At 37.8% G+C, this 23,673-nt stretch overlaps 1 protein-coding gene across 21 annotated transcripts in view; it reads right to left on the reverse strand.

The window, feature by feature from the left end:
* Positions 1-23,673, reverse strand: part of EPB41L2 (erythrocyte membrane protein band 4.1 like 2) — a 275,035-nt gene that overhangs the window by 139,076 nt on the left and 112,286 nt on the right. For 19 of the 21 annotated variants that reach the window (XM_074948426.1, XM_074948430.1, XM_074948436.1 and 16 more), the window contains one exon: positions 170-657. In XM_074948426.1, coding sequence (XP_074804527.1) covers positions 170-643 — 474 coding nt within the window. In that variant the 5' untranslated portion in view covers positions 644-657. Of the gene's footprint in view, positions 1-169; positions 658-17,432; positions 17,654-17,687; positions 17,795-23,673 lie in introns of those variants that run through there. The other 2 variants (XM_074948421.1, XM_074948419.1) reach the window with 2 other exon arrangements.

Below are 23,673 nucleotides of genomic sequence, written 5' to 3' on the forward strand. Positions count from 1 at the left end.
TCACTAAAGTCAGCCCAAGCAGAAAAACTGCACAAAAGTACACACAATGAGCCATATTAATCCCTGGTATAATTTCAGTACATGACATGGAATTCAGAGGAGTTACAGTAGCAATAAATCTGGTTCACTGACTAGCCGTTAATATTTTCATTAATTTATCTTTCCACACCTGTGTATCAGCACTGCTCACAGAATGCTTCTCCTCCTCCTTGTCATCTTCTTTAGTCTCCTGTTGACTCTCAATTGTTGCGTCTTCCAAATTTCCCTTTGGCTGAGCCATGTCCTCTGGAAGTTGACTTTCCCTCTCCTCCGCTGCCTGTCTCTCCTCTACAGGTTTTTTCTTGGCTTCATCTTTGGGCTCCACCAAGTTATAGGATTTTTGTTTCTTAAGCCATGGGGGGATAAAGCGAGAGATCCCCTTGCCTTCAGGTGGATCTTTTTCCTTCTTCTGACTACTTGGGCTGCTTTGGGTAGCTAGTGCTGGGGAAGAAGGAGTACTTTGTGCCTCTTCAGAGAGTGTCTTTTCAGACTTTTGATTTTCCTGACTCTCTATTGTTTCCTCATGTTTTTCGTTGACTGCATCTGCCCCCAGCAGCTCAGATTCCTTCTTTACTTCAGTCTCTGGGCCAACTTCAGTCGTCATGGTCACAGGTTATGCTAGAAATCAAACAATAAAATATTATGCATTGTTTCAACATTATACTTTTTGGCTCTCAACACCATTAATAGGAATTATCTAAAAATTAAGACACCATAGATCAATTTTGTTAGGATTAAAGAGCTGTTTTAATCCATCCTATTTAAGATCTTCAACCAAAAATAGAAGTAGCAACAGACCAAAATCTACTGCCATATTGGACATCTGGAATTTTCAAAAATGCTTATGCTAAAGAGATACATGATGCTTCAATGCACCACTGCTTTCCTCTTGGAAAAGTGGTGGGAGTGCTTCATGGTTCCTAGAATTAACACTGAAATACACTTGCTACAATAGGGTGCTCTTAATGTTAAGAACAGACTAAACGTAAGAATTGTTCAGTGCGTAACTTTCACTCTTTTCCTGCAGGCTTTTCAAAGCAGTCTAATGGAGCTCAAAATTTCAGGAGTAAATTTGGGCACCTAACTCTCCTGGGCTTGTCTGAAAATCCCAGCCATACACTGACATCCTGGCCTCATTTAAGTCAATGGAAGTTTTACCGTTGACTTCAAATCAGAAAGAGGTTTAATCCATAGTGTTTACTGCATTTTTATACATTTCCAACTTGATAAAAAACACAGTGTGTAGGGGGAAATTACTCAAATGAAAAGTTCTCTCCCCTCTTTCGTGCTTTTCGGGAGTACATTTCCAATCCCATCACTATTCACACCCAGCATTCTAATTAACTTTAATCAAAATATTAAAGGCTATTTTAATTGGAATAGCTACATGGTCTCCTTGTTAAAAAATAAAATGTAGTTGTCGGTACAGAGAAAGGAAGACACATGTAGAATGCTAGCAATCAAGCCCACGTGTTTCACTGCTGCATACTATCAGCTGTTAATGGACAGACAATTTTTGTAAATTTTTTATTTTAATCTAAAAATCAAATTTGTCTCATGAATTTGACAGGATGAGAATTAAAAAAAAAAAAAAAAAAACAAAAAACCCACCTCCGATTCCCTAAAACAACTTGAACTCAGGGACAGAGAAAGTGAGTGCATCCCTATTTAATGCAGAATGCCTTCAACAGACCTTCAATCAAGTCTGGTCTCTGAGTCACAAGTTGACATAAAGCACCAGAACACGATACTTTGAATCCCCATACATCTTTGCCCAACCCTTTCTTAAAAGTTTATCCTAAACTATTGGAATAGCTAGATGGCCTGAAAGTCAGCAGATTGCAACAGAATTCATTCTAACCACTGACACCAACAGGGCACCCCATTGAAATATGCCTGCCATCAACCCCCTCTTGTTTAAAAACAGTAGATTAGTAGTTCAGGGCCCCTACTGATCTCCACAGATGCTAAATCATGCAAGGACAGAGGTAGTTTCTACATTAATTAATTTAGCGATTTTAAGTCATACATGCCATCTTAAATTGCACTCAGAAACCAACCGGAAAAATTGGGGTATTTTATTCCTGGCAGGGAGCACCACCAAGTGGGCTCCCAGTTTCTGTAGTAGCTAATGTTTCCAAATGGACTTCACATCTAACCACAAACGGAATGAATACAGTAAGCCAGACTGAAGTGACAAAGATATGGATAACAAATGAGAGCTGCATCCACCTAAGAGGTCAAACCCTTTTTGTCAAATGGAAACTGCCACTACTGATGCTTGGACATCCAAAAACAGCATATGGTGCCTTTATTTAACACAGTTAACATAACTCATTTTCACCAAGAGTCTTGACGGATACACAAGGCACAGTTTAAAATCAACTACTCATTATTACAGTTGTGCTGAGCAACCAGGCATGACCAGCAGCAAGAGAATGGAGGTCAGTCAAAGCATTGCATGTTTGGGCACCTCCGCCGCAATCCACCTCCGCCACCAAAAGTAGAACCAAATAATTAAAGGACACTTCCTGGAATAAGATACTGTAGTAAGTGAGAAGTTACAAGCATGTTAACAGATAATATTTGAGTCCTACAGTCACATAACGCAGAGATTTGATTTAAGCTCACATTTAAATACTCAAGTTTATACTTGCTATTTTCCCTAAGTTGTTATAAAAATTGAAGGAAAGAACTTTTGTCATGTTTAATAGATTTCTAGTGGCACTGAATGCTGCTTTTAAATAACTGCCTAATTTCAAGATTAAAGCAGAATTTAATTTGTGATTTAAAATATGGACTGTCCAAATATTTCCCTAAAACTAGCTTCTAAATAAATCTATGATTTCAGGAAACGCCTGGATTTAATATAAATTATGCCAAATCTGAAATGCTAGCTATAAATTTGCCAGATTCTGAGAAGTCATTCCTCCAGAAAACATTTGGGTACAAATGGGCAACAAATTCTATAAGAAATCTGGGAATTCAAATCTCAACCAATCTAGAAGAGCTTTACGATTTAAATATCAAGCCACTACTTCAAACAGAAAAAGATCTGGAGCGTTGGGGGAAATATGCAATTTCTTGGTTGGGAAAGAACAGCCACAGTCAAAAATGAACATTTTGCCAAAGATACATCTTTCTTATTTCAAAATCGTTCTGTAATCATCCCAGATAAAACTCTGGCAGGAACACAGAGGATGTCATTAGAATTTATGTGGAATAAGAAAAAAAACCCAGGAGTGAGTGCAGACACTTTGTACAAACCCATTGAACGGGATGGACTAGCTGTTCCAAATATTCAATGGTACTTGCAAGCCAGCCAGCGTGCAAAGCAGTAGGGGACATTGAGCACCCTGTCCCAGCCCAACCCAGGTCTTTACGGAACACAAGAACGGTGGCAGTGTAAACATTCCTTGGCTACCAATTAATTTAAGAAAAAAAAAATCACTCTCCAGAAATTATACACTTCCTTTTAGCAAAGGCTATTCTATGGGCTTGCGGTAGAACTGAAGATAAAATAAATTCTTTCCCTTCACCAATGACACCCATTGCAAATAATCCCGATCTTAACCCAAATCATGAACCAGAGAGCTACAAAGACCGGGAGAGCCATGGAATACATATGGTTGTCCAGCTACTCAGTAAAGAATCTTTTCTAAAAATTTAGACATCAAAACTAACTTTAACTGACCCACTCTCCTGTGGTACCCATACTGTCAAGTTAGACACTATGTTTCTCAACTTTCTAAAACTGTTTTATACAGAAAACTAACTTTAATAGAAGCAATGGAATCTGGTCAATTAGGAAACTATCCCCAATTGTTAAATATTTATGACTAAATAACCTTTTAGTAATCCTCCTAGGGCTTCCTAGCAGAAAAATTGTCACAAGAGGAAATGAATTATTTCTCATCTGCTAGGCTACCTCTCACTGGAAAAAGAAAAATAGTCCAACTATAGAGGAATAGTTAAAAAAATATATATAGGGGAGGTTGTTATAGAAAAATTAACACACCAATTACATACCCAGAAAAAAATAGGTTGAGAATTATATACTTGAATAAATGGCAACCAAATATCGAATATTAAAAGTACATTCACCAGCAAAAAACAGCATACCTGTTTTTTATTATTAACAATTGATAGACATGCCTGCTTTGTGAAATATGTATAATTAGAGATTTCACTCAATTTAATAAAAAACCTAGAAACATCAGCGGTATTGTAATTTTGTTCACTCTGTAATATGGTAACACTGCAGAGAGGTCTGATGATTACATTACTGTATATCTCTAAACAAAAATTCACTGTTGTAATGATTGTTTTGTTTGACATTTACATGGCAAGGATTTTTTGAGTCTGTTTATACTTCCTAAAACGGACATACTTACGTTGCTACTAGTCAAATTACATTTTGCTATTTATTTCTACTTTCTACTTATTAGCACTACCAAATTACTGTTTTATTTCTCTCGCATGCACGTATCCATCCCAACACTGCTACCAGAGCTAGAAATTAGCTTTTCTGGGAAACAATCCACAAATATCTGCTTGCCAAAGAAAACTGATCTATTAGGCATTCTTTTGTAAGTATGGTATAATCAGATTGTAAGTTTCAGTGTTAACTGGGCAGTGCCAATTGAAACTGATTAGCTAGGAAATGGTAATCTAGCCTTATGAAAAAAATTAAGTGAACTTCAAAGTGGCATCTTCTATTTGAGAGCACATTTTCACATATTTATTGTTCCATCTACCACCCTAAAACAATATTTGTATATCTATATAAACTGCATCCTCCTCCCTATCATTATAAGGGGTATGTCTACACAAACATTTAGTTCACAGCAAAGCTGGGGTGCTAGCCTGCTGCGGACTACCTGTCCAGGTAGACTTGGCTGACAGGGGACTAAATCAAAGCTCATTAACAAACTATTATGTACGTGAGCAAAGTCTACATGGACAGCTAGTCTGCAGCAGGCTAGTGTGAAGGAGATTCATACCCCAGCTTGCCAGAACTAAAGTGTTGGTGTAGACAAACCAAACCTTTTGGACGCTATCGTCGTCTCTTCTGAGAGCATGGACCATACAAGTTGTAGTGCACATTGTGGGCACTACAGGAATCCCTTCTGGTGAAAGGCTAAAGTCTATTTTATTTTAAAAAGATAGTTCAGTAACCAAATAGCTAGCTTTCCAATTTAAGAAGGAAGCAATATTCTATTTAGCATCCAATCTTTTCCCCAAAAGCCTCAAATAAGACTTTTCATAAAATTTAAAATTGCTTCTGCTTTAGAGTGTTTTAAGTTTCATACTTCCAGCATTTTGAGCTGTCCCTCAGAATGCTCTATTTTTCCCAAGTTAGCTAATCAATTCTAAAATGCCCATCACAAATGTATTGAATTTTATTATGGTGTGACTAAAATTGCTGGCATTTGGCAAAAAGGCACTTTATTTTAGATTTAATAATAAATTTATTGATTTGATTGATGCCTGTGCTACCTATTATGGGAATTCAACATTCAAAAACAAAATGTTTGTTTTTGAGACAGTTTGGGGAATATTTTTATGTCATTTTATTCATTTATGAATCTCATTTTTTGTGAATATCATTTATGCTTGTACCCTGCTTTGTGGGCTAGAACCTCTATTTTGTATTTGATCCTACTTTGTCTCTTGTATGAAAAGATAGTTTAAGATGGTATATGAATAGCCTACTTCAGATGTATAACATAGCTGGAGGAGGAGGAGGAGGAGGAGGGAGTGTTTCCTCACCTTGTGAAGTGCTAACACAGAGAGAGTGTCATCCAGCCAGCTTCTAACAACTATTGACTTGTTAGGGATTTTTGTCTGCTTTCCCTTTCCTCCCCCTATGTAACAAGGCATATTGTGCACATGAACTCAGCATGACTGGTCACGAGCTTTCACACTGTGGAAATCATGACTAAAACAATGTTTATAACCACAAGGACTCCTGTGTACAGGGACTGACCGCTGGCAGCAGCAAGAGAGACTTGCTGCAGGGGAAACAAAGCACTCTCCACCTAACTTAAATACGGACATACCTCAGACACAGATGGAGGGGGGAGTTCAGACGAGGATGCAATTGTGCTCAGGTTTATGTTTTTCCATAGATGTGTGCGCACGCATGTTTCTTGCTTTCGCTGTCACATGGTCCCTGAAAGGTGTAACTAGAGAAACAAGAACTCACTCAGTCAGGTGAGCATGTGTGCAGGAAACACATCTGAGTAACTTGGAAGTTCCGTAAAGTCGAGGCCCCAGTTCCAGGGTCTGGACAGCAGGGTTCCAATGCCAAGAGGGGCTCCAGACATGGGATCTGCACCCGACGAGTGCGCCTCAGACACCCAGAGGTAGGAGCAGTGTTCAGTCACTACCCAGAGCCGAGGGGCTTAGCGGCAGATGGAATTCAGTGGTGGAATCCCCTCAAACAAACTAGTGTCCATCCAGAGATCAGGACTAGACCAGATTGTGCCAGTTTCCTTTTCAATTCTCCCACACCTCCCCAAGATGAACAAGCCACAAAATCAAATCAACAAGAAGAGTAATACTTTAGGGAAGATAAACTTACTGGAAAAATCAGACAGTGGGCTGTTTCTTTCAGCTAAATACACAGGTATTAAAAGGGGGGCCTTGGGAGATGGTTGCCCTTGGGAAAAATGTATGCGGTGGTGACATCAGTTATTTGCCTGTAAGTTTTGAAGTATTCTTTATCCAAACATTACTAGAATGGAAGCCAAACTTTAAAACAGTCACCTTTTTATTTTCGTTTCAAGTACAGTACGTCAATTTCTCCATTATACGTGTGTAATATATCCTGGTCATCCAGCCTATGCCAGGTTGGTCTGTCTTTTTCCAAGAGCTTCCTACAGTTCATTGTGCAGCCACCAGAAGTTTAGAAATCACTGTGCTTCCTTTGAGCCTGTATCTGAGCTGGTAATCTCAAGAAAGAGGATATTTCAGTATCCTATGAGAGAGATACAGCTGAGATGCAGAAGATGATGCACAAGAGTGATTTTGAGATATCTCTACTAAATATAGAGGAAGAGAAAAAAATGTATCTATGCGAACATAAAAGTCACTCTTTTTCAACTAATAAGGTCCAAAGATTCGTTTCCACGGGTACTTCAGCCTGCTTTCAGTTTGGGGCGGACAGAACCCAGACCTTTCGGTCACTGGCAGCAGAGGAATGCCCCATATCCTAAACTCCCTATGATAAAGGTAACTTCCACAGCCAGGATAACCCTAATCAGATTGTGTTAAATACAATTTTAAGAAAAAGTACTTCTATTGGAGAGAATGTAAATTCCACCAAAAAAATGAACGCAAATCCTTGGATGTCAATTTCCATCTATTCTAGATGCTCCATTTGTCCCCAGGTGGCCTATGCTTGATGAAAGGAAGTTTCCAGGTAAGCATGTGTTAAGGTCCACAGATCTATTGCAATGAGATTTTTCATAGAAAATGTGACTGTAGGGTGGGAAGCATGATCATCCTTTAAATAGGGACATCCAAAATGAGCTAGCATATCTCCTCCATCTTCCCTTAGGCTCGAAGGTCTGGAGGAGGAGATTTCTGCCAAAAGAAAGGAAATGGCATTGACTAAACTTGAATAACCAATATGAAGATCTTGAACTAATGGCAGTCTAGCAAATCTCAATACAGGACACATGATTACTCTGCCCTGAAATTGAGGCTTAAGTGAAGGAGGAATATTTCTTCAGTTTACTTAAAGGAATGAATGCTATGACAATACCTCTCTGAATTAAAAGTATATTAATGGACCTTATTAGAGAAAGTTCTAAACGTCAAATAAATTAATTCTGATTGGAAATAGTAGCCACTGGGAGGCCCTCTCTAATGGGCAGGAAGTATAACAATGCCTTCTACAGGGGAAGAATTTGAATATGCTGTAATGAGCAGAGTGAGGTTCCAAGGTTGTGATCTGTGATCTTGCAGCGTTGAAATAATGTTGATGCCTTAAGGAAACATTTAATGTTGGATTTGTACAAAACTTCCTGCTCTTGAACATGTCAAGTCTCTGTGGTATAATATTATTATTGACTCTTTTCTTAGGGCACTCATACACCCACAATAAAAAGCCCTCAAAGCTGTGTTTTACCCGTTTAACGTGTTAAACAATGGACTTTCCACCAGTCAGTACAATAAGTTCTATTTGTTGACTTCTCTTTTGGGGTCCATGAGAGTAATAATCCAAGCATTCATTGTAACTTGTGTGGGCCCAGATGGATGGATGGATGGACTTGCAATAGCAGACCTCCTCAGGGAGGTAAAGGCAACTGAAGATCCAACAAAAGGTTAATCAGGCCTGAGGACCATAGCCTCTTCAGCCAGAAATACAAACAGAATCACTAACACTCTCTCATCCTATCTTCTGTACAGTGGAAAAGGTAGGAAAACATACAGAAGGGACTCTTCCATCTTTGCAAGATGTCATTACCACCTCACATTCTGGGTCCTGGCGCACACAGCCTGCAGGACATTTTATTACGGTTTTCAGATGCAAAGAGGCAGATCAACAGCCCACCAAGTTGACTTATGTTGAGTGAGATATTTTTGGGTACAGGAATCACTCTGCTAATTTGACTTCTGACAAGCAAGTCTTCATGTTCCTTTCCTTCCTGGTGGGAGGTGCACAGAGAGATATGAACTTCCTCTGCCAGGACAGGAGTAGGGGTTGTCCTTCCTTGCTACTATGAAAACCCTATCAGACACCTTGGTTGTCGTGACCAGAACAGGTATGTTAGCTATGGAAGGAGTAGCGTTGTGTGTGAGACCTCAATGAATCAAAGTTTCCAGCTAGTGGATACTGTGCTTTTTCTGGTAGCCATTCCCTGAACTCAGTGGGGGAAGATTCCTTCATAATAAAAATCTGATTCTCTACATTCACCAATTGAGGGATTAGAGAACACACAGTTGGAGCTAGAGCTCCGCTAATGGATGATATAGGGGTGAGCTGTGGAAGGGATACTCAGGATTACTGAAGAGATATCACATGAATGATAATCGTCGAAAAATGCCTGTGTCGGAGATCAGAATTCCCAATGGGTTCCAATAAAAATTAGATGTTTGTTTCTGTGACATCTGTATTTCATTAAGGCCATCTCCCTCTTCTGTTAACATTTTTCTGAGATGAAAACTTGTACCTGACAGCATTCATCTTCAGTCCAAGTCTATGATGGACTTCCCAAGTATCATGTGTTTGTATTTAATCCAAGGTGCTTCAGGAACTGCATCGCTGAGTTTTTGCTTCAGTTTTCTTTTTACATAGAATCCTGATCAGAAAAATTGTCTGGAAAGAGAAATGATTCTCCTTCTTCCCTAAAGCCAACATTATTGCAAGCATGATCCTGGAGAAACACCCTGGAAGCATATGTAAGATCAAATGATAATGACTGAAGACGGATAAGGAAAAAGGCTGCCAGCCAAGTGCAGAATGTAAGAATTGTCTGAGGATGGTAAAATGGGGTGTTCTGTAGACAAGCCTCCTTCAGGGACTTATTTAGATATTTCAAATAGGGCCAGCACTGCTTTCTCTTGATTCACTGAGGGTAGAAATAGGATAAAGAGCTTGCTCCCCTTGAGGATCTGTATCATCAAATTTAAGCTTCACAAGTCTAAGCAGCCATCTTAATGCACTGCAAATGGAAAGCAAGAGGAATTCCACATTAGAAAGTACTGTAAAGAATACAATCTTTGAATACATTATAGAAAAATTAGTATCTGAAAAAGGACTGTATGGTAATGTCCTTCAATACCTTTCCACTGGGGCAATGCAATTATAAACAAAAGATGTGAGATTGACTCAGTTGAGAGTTTCAGGACTAGAGCTGGATGAAGTGAACATTATTTCTCTAACTGGAGATAAATAAATTAGATTAGATATTTTGTATCACTCGTATTTATGACCAGCTAACTGTTCTACTTGAGAGCCAAGTTCAGCTACTTAAAAAAATTCCCTTGCTCATTACCATTTATATGTAAATTTCATACCAGGTTTAACTGTTCACAGAAGCATGAGTAACTATTACCATCTGGCATTAATACCTTTAAGTACAAAACACAGTAAAATCTAATATTCTGGTTACCTTAGTGCTGTTCATTCTGGTCACCACTGTATTGGTTTATTGCAGAGAAAACAATTCTCATAGTATGACTAACCTGCCCACAGTAACCCTCAAGAATAGTTCTTTTCAACTTTCCCTTACGGTACTTGTTGACTATTAGTCTCATGCCATTATTTAGCCTTAGATGGAGTATACCACCAGCTTTAGGTTGCATTTCCAAGCAACCCGACTCCAAGACGACCCGGTCCCGGCGTGCCAGGAAACCGTTAAGAGGTAAATGGGTGGGGTCCACGCAGCCTGTGGACGGTGTGAGGCCGGCAGCAGCCCCCCAGTGCACCGGGTCTTCTTGAAGTCTGGTTGCTTGGGAATGCAGCCCAAAGCTGGTGGTAAACTCTATCTAAGGCTAAATACTGCCTCAAGAATAGTGCATGAAAAGGAGTGACAGTGACAAGGGATTACCTAGCAAGCCTGAGATCTGTTTGTTCACTACACTTTTAAACAGGAAACTGCCTTACATGAGGAATAGATAATTGCCTTATAGAACAGATTTCATGCCTTCATCTCTGCAACAAGAGAAGCCTACTTACATTAATGACAACCTGAAAGAAACCAATCCTGACAAATTTAATTGAAGTTTCATTGATACAAATATTCCTATATATTATTCAGGAACTCAAACAGAATTACTACTTTTACTTAGATTGTAAGCTTTTTAAGGTATGTATCTTTGTTTTGTACATCGCTGAGCACAATGGGGTCCTAATCCAGGACTGTGGCTCCTAGGCACTACACTAATACAATAATAGTAATAAAACATAATAGCCAGTTCTTGGAAACATGTATTTGAGAATATATGACTAAGAATGATCAAGAATCTGTAGTAGCTATTAGGAATTAAGATAACAGGAAACTAGTGACTTCTGTACTGGGTAAAAATCAAGTTGTATTTTCCTAAAGCAAATAAGCCAAACAAAAGCAACCGAAGGTTTATTTTTAAACAAGCTGTGCAATATATTATTAAAATTCTTTTGTCTACTGTGTGACCATGCAATTTCAAATGGATAGCAGAATCAGTCATTTGTCTCCAGAGGCACAAGGTACATGAAGATAGATTCATTTCATGCCTGCTCTTCAAAGACTAAGCATTTGTTAGGCAAGAGAATAAAAGGGGGCAGGTGACTTTAGGTTGTTTTTGTTTTGTTTTAAATTAAATCAGTTTCCTGGTGAAGGATTAATTGAAACTACCATTAGTTTACAAAATGCTATTCTAGTTCAATGGTTTAAATGAGAAATTGTGAACAGCATGAGATAGTACTAGAGACTGATCAATAAAAAAAATACTCTTACTTTGAAAGACATTTTATATACTGTTTTGCTTTTAAATGTACATTTTTTTTTTATGTTTGATCACTGACCAGAATCACAGTAATTGAAACATGGTCAAAGGCACTTTAGGTTTTCAGTGCTCATTTGTGATCACTCTCAGTCTATTTTCTATTATTTCTTCTTTCATTACCAAATTAAAAACAATTTATTTAGAAGCAGAAAACTGGCTTTTTGCACTTTACCCTTCTTTAGTGCAGACCATCTGCTAACAATGCAATTTACTCCTGGGAGAATTATGTGCTACTGTGTGCGCGCGCATAATTAATGAGCCCCACGGATTTCTAATTTTTTGCGCAGAAAAAAGCTGCTGCTGCAATGTTGCTGCAGTTCTGCGTTTTGCTCACCAGAGGGTGCTGTGGCGATAGAACAAAGCTGCAGCTCACAGCCAGCGGGGGAAGAGAGAGAGCTGACTTCTTTGCAGAGCTTGTCAGGCCAGGTCAGGAGACCGGGGCTATGGAGAGACAGACAGCATGGGGTACTGTGGGGTTAGACAGGGCCTCATAAGCTATAGTGAGGGAGGACAGACTGGGGCAGGGGCTGAATGGGAGTGGAGGCACAAGGCCACAGGGGGAGGGAGGTGCAGAGACACATGGGGACAAGGGAGTGGCTGGGTGGGGGCACAGACACCTGGGGACAGGAGGAGGGGGGACGGGGAGGGTTGGGTGGGGGCACAGACACACAGGAACAGGGGCGGATGTGCCTGACTGAATGGAAGAGGCTAGGGGTCAGACAGGGTCTGCATGGGGGAAGCTCCCTAACAATCCCTTCCCGCCCCCCCCCCCCAAAAAAAACCTGTTCTATACTTTTCCCATCCATACCCAACAACCCTCCAAGTTCACACCCAGGCTCCTTCCAAGCAATTTACTTCTCTCTCCCTCAGCTCCTCTGTTACCCCCGACTCCCCAAAGCCTTTGCACTGCTTCTGAAGGGTGTGGGAAATACGGTTCTGTATTGTAGTTTAAATAAGTTACTCAGAGTTCTGTATTAACATGCCTAGTAAGGAATCTATTTGTCAAAAAACATTTCCTGACTCTTTTGTTGGCTATATTGTTAAAGACATACTTTGACAGGTATTTTGAAATAAATGACCAAAAATAATTGAAATGGGTGTGATTATATGGTGTTATTTTGACAAATAAAATATGCAGAATTTTAAAATATTGTGCACACAATTTTTTGGCACAGAACTCCACCAGGAGTAACAGTTGTAGATTTCACCACAGATCCATACAGAAAATATTTATATTTTGACAGTTCCAAAAGTAAAATCCTCCTTGGAAGAGCCAATCAGGAATTCACACACTTTGTGAAAATATCTACTTTAACCACCAATACTTGAAGGGCCTGATACATCTCTCATACAGATTTCTCACTAGCATAACTCCACTGACTTGAGTCCAGTCTCTCTGTTACACCAGTATAAAGATGATCAGAATCAGGAGGAGTACATCTAGAAAATAGTTCTGTCTATAGTTTTTGCTATCAATTCTACATTTTAAAAAAATTGTATTTTACCACCTAATACTAATGGAAAAAAGAGTTCTTGTATTGTATGGTTGTGTGTAGTAGATATCATTTTCTGAAGAGGCATACTAAAGAGTAATCCAAATATAAAAAGAGCCGGTTCAAAAATATTAAAGATGCATATCAGTTTATAGAATTCAGAATGTCTTGTTAGCAAACTAAATGGACAGGAAATCCAAATTTGCTCTTCAGTTGTGAAAGATGACAATCTACTACTGTAGGAATTAAGATAGGCTTTTCAAACTCTGGGAAACAAATTACTAACACAACGGGTGTGGTTTCCAACTTCAGGATCCTTGAGATACAAGCCAAGAAAAAAAAGCCTGAAAATTAGGTTTATCCAGTACAATTAAAGTAAGCCAGTTTCACTTTATTTATCTTAATTGTATCGCTACCAGCTTACCCACTACTGGTTTGGTTTCCCAGTAATAGCTCCAAAATTAAATCCAAATTAGGCATGATATTTAATTTTTGAAAAATTTAGCTCCCTATTTGCAAAAGAAATTGATTAAACTTGCACTGGTCCCAATCTTCATTTTAACAATGATAAACTCTTTAAAAATGAACAGACAAAACCAAGAAAGACTATATATTAAACTTTAGCATGATAGTTCAGTGAAATTTAAAAACAAAAAGTTTAATTAAGACACCTACATCAAATACTTCTCAGACTATATAGCTATTCTATTTACATTAACAACTGTTTAAACAGGTTTCAGAGTAGCAGCCGTGTTAGTCTGTATTCGCAAAAAGAAAAGGAGTACTTGTGGCACCTTAGAGACTAAGGAATTTATCTGAGCATAAGCTTTCGTGAGCTACAGCTCACTTCATCGGATGCATCCGATGAAGTGAGCTGTAGCTCACAAAAGCTTATGCTCAGATAAATTGGTTAGTCTCTAAGGTGCCACAAGTACTCCTTTTCTTTTTGTTTAAACAGGGAAGCTAATTATGTATACCAATAAACCTAAATATAAATATTTACATACTAAAGCTGGGAAAAAGCAGCCCAAACAGTGCTTATAACATAATCGTACTAAATCCCAGTCAAGGTGCACAGACTAAATAGGAAGACAGCAAACTCAACTTTAGTTTGTTTGAAAAGCCGTCATATGACAAAAGCCTGTCAGAGCCAATCAGCTTCCTATACTACTATGACAATCCTACCAGATCTAGGGCCTGAACTGATCTCATGCTGTCAAATCCTCTTCTCTGCAAGCTTAGAAACTACAGTATTGATGGGCACCAATACCACAGTGATTCAACACATGGAACCAAATCAACAAAATTTGGTTTCTTTTAAAAAGTCTACAGCTGTAGCGGAGTTTTTTGTGACAGCCTAGGCAACTGGACAACTCAAACTACATTATAGTACACAGATCCTTTCATTTTCCTTACTGTCAAAATCTTATTTCCAAACACTTATAAACTGACTAGCCTATGGTTCTGTTTCTTTCCTCTTGATGCTAAGTTGCGAGTACACTTCGAGCTAAGCGAACACGTAAGCAGATCAAAATGTCATTGCCACACCACAGGTTGATCAGCAGATGGTGCTAGAATAGTGCTACAAATTAGCAATTCCACAGACCAAACTCATTACAGCAATGATTTCCCCAGCCAAAGTCAGACACCCAAACGTATGGCAAAAGTAAGCTCTCCCTGTTCATATTGTTACACACCATTTTGTTTTAAACCACATTTTTTTTAAAAAAAGTTTTATATAAATAGAGCCAAACATGGACTGAAATACTTTTAACATAATGCCAGAAAATATCCAGTCAACCAAGTGTACATTAAGTATTGTGAGGCCAGATTTAATACCTCCTCTGAAGGTATGGTTTCTATAAAAATAGAATTTCCCACAGAACCATTGTTCCAAAAACAAATATGGTATGCAGGCCGGCAAATTTACCCAGACACAATGCTTTTGAGGAAGGTACTTCTAGGCATCAGTCCTTCCCAGATGGTGAAAGTCACTAGTTACAATTAGGGCTGTCAAGAGATTAAAAACATTAATTGCGATTAAAAAAATTGCATACCATTTATTTAAATATTTTGGATGTTTTCTACATTTCAAATATATTGATTTCAATTACAACACAGAATACAAAGTGTGCAGTGCTCATTTTTATTACAAATATTTGCACAGTAAATATATATATAGTATTTTTCAATTCCCCTAATACAAATAACGTAGTACAATCTCATGAAAGTTGAGCTAACAAAATGTTGAATTATGTACAAAAAAAGAACTGAGCTCAAAAACAAAATAATGTAAAACTTTAAAGCCTAGAAGTCCACTCAGTCCTACTTCTTGTTCAGCCAATCGCTAAATCAAACAAGTTTGTTTACACTTGCAGGGGATAATGCTGCCCGCTTCTAGTTTACAATGTTACCTGAAAGTGACAACAGGTGATTGCATGGCACTATTGTAGCCAACCTTGCAAGATATTTAGGTGCCAGATGCACTGAAGATTCATATGTCCCTTCATGCTTCAACTACTCTTCCATGCCGATGACTGGTTCTGCTCGATAACAATCCAAAGCAGCGTGGACCAATGCATATTAGTTTTCACCATACGAGTCAGATGCCACCAGCGGAAGGCTGATTATCTTTTTTGGTGGTTCAGTTCTGTAGTTTCCACATCGGAGTGTTGCTCTTTTAAGACTTTTGAAAGCATGCTCCAAACCTCATCCCTCTCAGATTTTGGAAGCACTTCAGATTCTAAAACCTTGAGTCAAGTGTTGTAGTTACCTTTAGAAATCTCACGTTGGTACCTTCTTTGTGTGTTGTCAACTCTGCTGTGAAAGTGTTCTTAAAATGAACAAACGTGTGCTGGGTAGTTATCCGAGATTGCTATAACATGAAATATATGGCAGAATACGAGTAAACATACAATACAAACATACAATGCGAGCTAACATACAAAGAGCAGGAAACATACAATTCTCGCCCAAAGAGTTCAGTCACAAATTTAATTAATCCTTAATTTACAAATGTAAATTGCACTTTCACGATAAAGAGATTGCACTACAGTATTTGTAGGAGGTGAACTGAAAATTATTATTTCTTATTTTTACAGTGCATATATTTGTAATAAAAATATAAAGTGAGCACTGTACACTGTGTTGTAACTGAAATATATTTGAAAATGTACAAAACTTCCAAAAATATTTAATACATTTCAATTGGTATTCTATTGTTTAAAAGTATGATTAATCGCAATTCTTTTTGAGTTAATTATGTGAGTTAACTGCGATTAATCGACAGCCCTAGTTACAATATTTATTATCTTTTGTTATTATATTTACCTGCTTGCTGCCCATCAAGCAGCTGAGTGTTGAGGCATACAATATTTTTCCCCCAGTCACAATAATCCACCTCCATTTCCAATAATATATTATTTTAGTGATCTGTGCAAATAGGTATACAACATTAATTCTGTAAAACTGAATTCTCTGCTTGTTTATAAAACTGGTGTACACATGACATCACTCTCTATTTACACTTCCCAAAACACATGAGAGTCATCACTAATTTGAGCTGACAAGTCCCTATAGAAAAGGTGAGGACTGAACACCAGCTCCCATAGCACAGAATGATATTTGCTGTAATAATCACGTTTAATGTTGAAGATCAAGGTAGACACACACACACACACACACCCCCCCCCCCAAGAGCCCAGGTGGCAGTAAAAATGCTGTAGCATGCACAAAAAAGCTACTTTTTAATAAAACTGGAAAAGGAATTGCTGCAATCAAAACAGGATGCTATCACAACAATGCTAATACACTGAAAGTTATCTGTAAACCAACTGTAGAAAGCTACTTCAGAAAGCAGTGTCCCCTCATTTTAAAGTCAAAACAATTTGCAAATATGAATATTGTCAACATGACATTAAAAAGCTGATACTTGAACACACGTTCTGAATTATCCAAATGCCTCTGACCATTACTTGCACAGTTGTTGGTCATTTTGCAAATCAGTATCTTTTGTCTAGAAACTGACTCAGAGCCACTGCTGTCCAGATATTACTTACACTTTTACACTAAGATGCACAAACTGTTAATTTTCTCTTTGCAGATATACTGTATATATTCTTTAAAGAGATGTTGCCAGAAAACATTGGGTACAGAAAAAGAATTTCAGTAAATAATTGAAATTGCTTGAAACTTATATTTTAAAATGATTTTTGTTTGCTGCTGTTGTCCATTTACTATAGAATACATGTTTTATTAGAATTTGAAAGAAAATTAAAAAGCATCTAAAAGAAACATTTGTCTCAAAGCAACCCTATGATTAAAAAAAATCAAATATTAAACCCCATAAATTTTAAAAGAAACTACGTTCAGATTGAAAGCAAACCAAACAAACAAGGGTACCTTTAAAAGTGTTACACATTACCAGGTGCCATTCTCTTCCATATCCTGGGTCCTGGTCAGAATATCCTTCTAGCTGAGATGAAATTTAAGCAAATACACATCTTTCAAATAGCTTGACAACAATGCCACCTATTCGGATTCCCTTGCCAGAGACAATGGAAATCTAGTTTGTTTTGTTTACAAGCTACAATACCTGACATGTTAATGCAAAATCTCAAGTATAGCAACTTAAAGTCTATATAACAAAATACATACATATGTAATTTTTATTTTGTACATCCAGCCAGTTCTCGGTTATTAAATAAATGTGGCCAGCTGATGAAATCCAACAGTCTGTTTGAAAAGCTTAATGAACAAGAGTGACCCCACCCAAGCCCTGACATTGCTGGAGAAGGACATGCTCAGTGGAAAACCAGGCTGCAGTTCCAACTCATTTCATTACAGCAGCCAGAATATGCACATGGGTCAAACAACAACTCCGTTTTCCTGGTATCTGTCCAACAAACCAAGAGATGAACAATTCGTGTGGGAAAATCCTTACAGAATCTTTTCAAAGAAGAAATCTGCCCCAGCAGAAGATTGCTTGTTTGTTTTGGGGTAGATTTTTGGCTCTTCAAATTAAGTTCTCGTAGCAGCCACAAAGAAACAAAAATAAGCCATAATGCAATCATCTATTCTGTCCTTTGAGCAACTCCTCCCCCGTACTAAAAAATAAATAAAAACAAACAAACAAACCAACCACACACTTTGGCTCTGTTTATGCAACACTGCTAATGTTCTACATACAATCCAGCTGGAACAGGCAAACATTTCACTTCTGATTCTGATTAAAGAAACCTAAACAAAACACTGATCAGGTCTGTATATTTAACATGTCATCTTATTTTGTATGATTTTATAGAGATTTCCTTCATTACTTCTATAGTTTGCAATAAGCAAAAGGTTGGGGTTTTTTTGGACTGTCACCTTCCAAAGCTACAATACATTGACAGTTTATTACAAATTCAGTTAATTCTTGTTGAGTTTTTAGCTATTTTTATAAAAAAAATAAAGTTAAAGCTAACTCTCTACTTCTTTCACATGCCACTGCCCTAAAAGTTAAGAGCACAGTTACTACCACAGCCTTTTCTAGCACAGATTGAAGAATAATTTAAATTGAGAAACACAAAAGTACTATAAAGTTCACCTGATATCCCAACCAGGTATTCATCATTTCTGTTTTGCTTGGCAGAATTAATTTTTTTTTTATAATTGACAAATATCAAATGTTTATTTTAAAGAACTTTCTCTATTTTGTATAGTGAGTACGCACACGCGCGCACACACACACACAGTTACTTTCAGCTGTGGAAAATTATGGATTTTAAACATTTTTATTTTTATTGATTTAATTTTCATATTTGAGGGACATGATGGGGAGGGTCAGAAAATAATTATTAGATGACATACGCTGAGACTCAAAAAGTTAAAGCTTTAGAACAGTTAAGTGCAAGTCGCCAATATGTCAAAATATACAAAGTATCCATCCTTAAATCAAATTCTAGTAATTTCTCAGGCAGCATCTCACTTTCTTTATCTGTAAATTTCAGCTACTATTGATGGAAATACTTTGTCAGAGAGAGAGAGAGTTGAAATCAACATTTATTGATGTTTACCAATAAAAATCTAAATTCTTCCAAGCCTCTCTATTATCAATAAGTTATATATGCCAATTACTATTTCATGAGTGGAGAACATGTACCGGAGCCTGCAAAAAGGAAATAAAGGCAACTGCAAGGTTCAAGGTCAGAGAGAACTGGGAAATGACTAATTTTCTCCCTTAGCTTTTGGTATGATCACCATGCTAGAGTCCAACAAGCAGGATATTGTAAGTTCCTTTTGTGAGGGGATCCAACCTCAAAATGTATTTTATCAATACAGCTAGACTGAGTGCTGTACTACTGCAGAGCTAATTTTTGGACACATTCTCAGTAAACACCTGTCTTGGTTTCTAGTACTTTCTCAATTTATGAACAGTGATCAGACACCATTGTGAAAAATGCAAAATAACTGCTTACTCTGAATAAAGTACAAGCAAAGAATAGAAGCAAAAGTTTACTGGACAAAACAATGTTTAAACAGCTCCGGGGCTAAGCAAAGAAAATCATGTATTCTGATATAAAAATGTAAAAGGGACATGGTCACATTGAAATCTAGGGATAGATTTATTTTTATTTATTTTTTTTAAGTTGAGTAGTTCCTGCTCTGGTCTCTCCTGCCCATTTCTGTGGTTTTATAATCACTTTTCCGCAGGTTTTTTTTTTTATTGTTTTTTGATATTAAGTTTTTCTTCTTCCCTCTTGCTGGGTGAAAGATCCACAGATATGCCCAAGAACCCCACTCGCCAATGAAAGCTGACTCTGTATAGGGAACTGCCAAAGAAAATGCTGTCACTGCACAAAAGAAAGTGAAATACAGAAATGATTTTTCCCTCAAATATTTCAAGTTTCAGTAATCTTAGCTGTGTTGTGTGACAGCAGCAAGCAAACATTCTTCAGATGAAACTCTAATTTTTAAAGAACTCTGATGTTCCTTTAAAGGAGAGAGTTGTACTCTAAAACTTTGAAAAGACTTCATTCTGTGTCATGACCTCAATCTAAAATCCATGGTGGTGACAAAAACTATTAGCAGCTGTATAGTGATATACTTCTGGATTCTCCAGATAAATTCCAGGTGCCTTTTCCACTAGTTAAGATTCTTCAGATATCAGAACAGCAGCAGGAGCTGAAAAGGCAGTTTTGTCACACATTCAAGGAAACAAAACTGTGCCATTTCCTCCAGCAGCACAACAAATATCAATTAACCAGACAAACTAGAATGGCTAGGCAGACAGCAAATTGCATACACTGCTCCTGAAAGAGTAAATAGTACACACATCTTCTCTCTTATCCTGTCTCCCTTGTCATTGACCCAACCCCCTTTGTCTCATCAACCATTAAGCCTTGTGTTTGTCTTGTAAGTTCTTTGGGGTAGGGATGGTCATTTTTTATATATTTGCACAGTGCCTAATATAATGTGGCCCAACCTAACTGCTATTGCAGTACAAGTGTTTAATAAAGAGAAAAGGACTGATTCTAATTGTTTTCTGCCTCCTTGCTCACTACAATGCATACCAACTGCAAGATCCTGCCCCCTGTAAGTTAAGTTCTACCACGCTGTCTCGTATGTTAACATTTACTGCATGCTCTAACTATGCATTTGGGAGTGCATGAAGTATCACCATTCTTTGGAAAGTATGTATTCATTGTCTGTGTGGGACCACTGTATGTCCAACTTCTAAACCCAAGTTTTCAAAAGTCATGAGTCAGGCACCAAAACAGCACAAGAAACTTACTGTCAAGCCACTATTTTGAGGAAGCAAACTGTTGAGAGAAAAAAAAAAAAAGTCTTACTTGAAGTGAAAACTCAACTACAAAAAGCCACAACAGGAGATGCACTCCTCAAACAAAACGCCAATAAAAATTTCAAAGCTCCCATGGAACTCTACTGAACCTTGCAGTTTGTTCTGCAGGGCTGACAGCAAAGTCTTTCCATACAACAGCATTTTTCTAAATGTTTTCCATCACTGCAGCTCCACTGGTGGTGGCTATGGTTGCAGCACTGAAGTGGTCAACGCACAAAGCGCTGCCACTATTTTAGCCACTTGAGCACCCAGAACGGTCGTGAGTTGGGTTACATAAAATGCCTAAAAAGCTAGAAACGGGTCTACCACTGGTGGAGCTGCATAATTGGTAATGCAACATGGAATTTTTAGAAATCTGCTAGTGGAGGCGGTGTCTCAAGGACAACGGTATTAAAACTAACCATGTCCAATAATCAGAGTGCTTGGCTCTTTAGTTTGTCTCTTTAAAAAGACAGTCCCTGCCTGAGAATCCTGTTGTAAAAGGTACTGGTTACAGGACACATTCAGAAATCAAGAGACAATTTTTTTAGGGAGGCGGGAGAGAAGAGAATGGGATAGAAGGGGGAGGATGTAGATGTATAATTCACTTATGGACATCAGGATAAAAATGACTCTCTAGGGGGGACCTGGAGAAAATTAATGTGATGGCTTACCAAGACATGACTGGGAGGCTATTACTGTATAAATACATATTTACCAAAGAAAACTAACTCATTTCAAAGAAACGTGGGTGTCAAAAATGTAGATGGAAAGTCATTATAATAAGTTTGTATTTCAAATTAAATGGAGGATTTACACAGACTTATGAATCACATTTTCTGCTTCTGTTCCATATGTGCAGTATATTTTAAAGCATTACAATAGACTTAAGTGGACAAATATTTGAAATTCAAACCAAAATTGGCAACCATTCATCATTTGATCTAATGGTTTTATTAAAAAAAAACTTGTTTAGCAAGACACTGCGGGGGATATTCACACATAGTGCATGATAATTCAATGGAGCAGTACTTACTTGCACCGTGGCTAAAATTCAATTCAACACAAGTTTATTACCACCAAGTTACATCCTTGGGGAAATAAGGACATGTTACTATAACAACTTAAGAGACCCTTAACTTCAAAGTAGTACACCTGCTGCTTTAAATATTTTTGCATCAATTCACTCCAAACTTGTGCTACATCGCATTTTGCTAGAAAGAAGATCTGAACAGCTTAAGTATGAATTCTTGGACTGCACATACTGAAGCTTGTGTCTAATAATGGTGCTAAGAGTCATGTTAACTAAAGTACTGAAAACAAGAAAACAGTGTATAAATACTTCTTTAAACAAGTTCTGCAGAATTAAATCCTACTTGAGTGGATATTTGAGACTACCAACAGTGCTCATAAGAGCAGCCATAGTGGGTCAGACCAATGGTCCATCTAGCCGGTATCCTGTCTTTTGTGCTTCAGAGGAAACGAACATAACAGGGCAATTTCAAGTGATCCTGTCATCCAGTCCCAGCTTCAGGAAGTCAGAGGTTGAGGGTTGCATCCCTGATCATCTTGTCTAATACCCATTGATGAACCTACCCCTCCATGAACTTATCTAATTCTTTTCTGAACCCAATTATACTTTTGGCCTTCACAGCATTCCCGGACAACTTGACTGCATTGTGTAAAGTACTTCCTTTTATTTGTTTTAAACCTGCTCCCTATTAATTTCATCAGGAGACCCCTAGATTTTATTATTTTTTGTTATGTGAGGGAGTAAATACACTTCCCTTTTCACTTTCTCCTTACTATTCATGATTTTATACACCTCTATCAGTTTCCCTTTAGTTGTATCTTTTCTAACATGAACAGTTTTAATCTCTCCTCATATGGAAGCTATTCCAGACCCCTAATCATTTTTCTTGCCTTTCGCTGCACCTTTTTCAATTCTAATATATCTTTGAGATGGGGGTGACAGAACTGTACGCTGTATTCAAGGTGTGGGCATAGATTTATATAATGGCATTATGACATTTATCCCTTTCCTCATAGTTCCTAATATTCTTAGGAATTTTTTTTTTTTTTTTGGATTTTGTTTAAAACACATTGCTTCTACAAATTGAGTGGATGTTTTCAGAGAACTATCCATGACGACTCCACGATCTTTCTTGAGTGGTAACAGCTAATTTAGACCTCATCATTTTTAATTTATAGTTGGGATTATTTTTTCCAATTTGCATTACTTTGCACTTGTAAACATTGAATTTCATATGCCATTTTGTTGCCCAGTCACCCAGTTTTGTGAGATCTCTTTGTAACTCTTCACAGTCAGCTTTGGACTTAACTATCTTGAGTAATTTTGTATTGTCCACAAAAAGTTTGCCACCTCACTATTTACCCCCTTTTCTAGATCACTTATGAATATGTTGAACAGCTCTGATCTCAGTACACATCCTTGCGGGACCCCATTACTTACCTCTTTCTATTGTGGAAACTGACCATTTATTCCTACCCTTTGTTTCCTATCTTTTAACTAGTTACTGATCCATGAGAGGATCTTCCCTCTTATCGCATGACTGCTTACTGTGCTTAAGAGCCTTTGCTGGAGGGACCTCTGTGACACTTTATACCCAATCCTGTACCCCATGTTCACCACTGTTCTATGATTATGATATATTGTGTACTCTGTATCTGTAAGTGTGTATTCTGACAGGTTTCAGAGTGGTAGCCGTGTTAGTCTGTATCAGCAAAAAGAACGAGTACGTGTGGCACCTTAGACTAACCAATTTATTTGAGCATAACCTTTCATAGGCTAAAACCCAC

Source organism: Natator depressus, chromosome 3, assembly GCF_965152275.1.
Source record: "Natator depressus isolate rNatDep1 chromosome 3, rNatDep2.hap1, whole genome shotgun sequence".
NCBI lineage: Eukaryota > Metazoa > Chordata > Testudines > Cheloniidae > Natator > Natator depressus.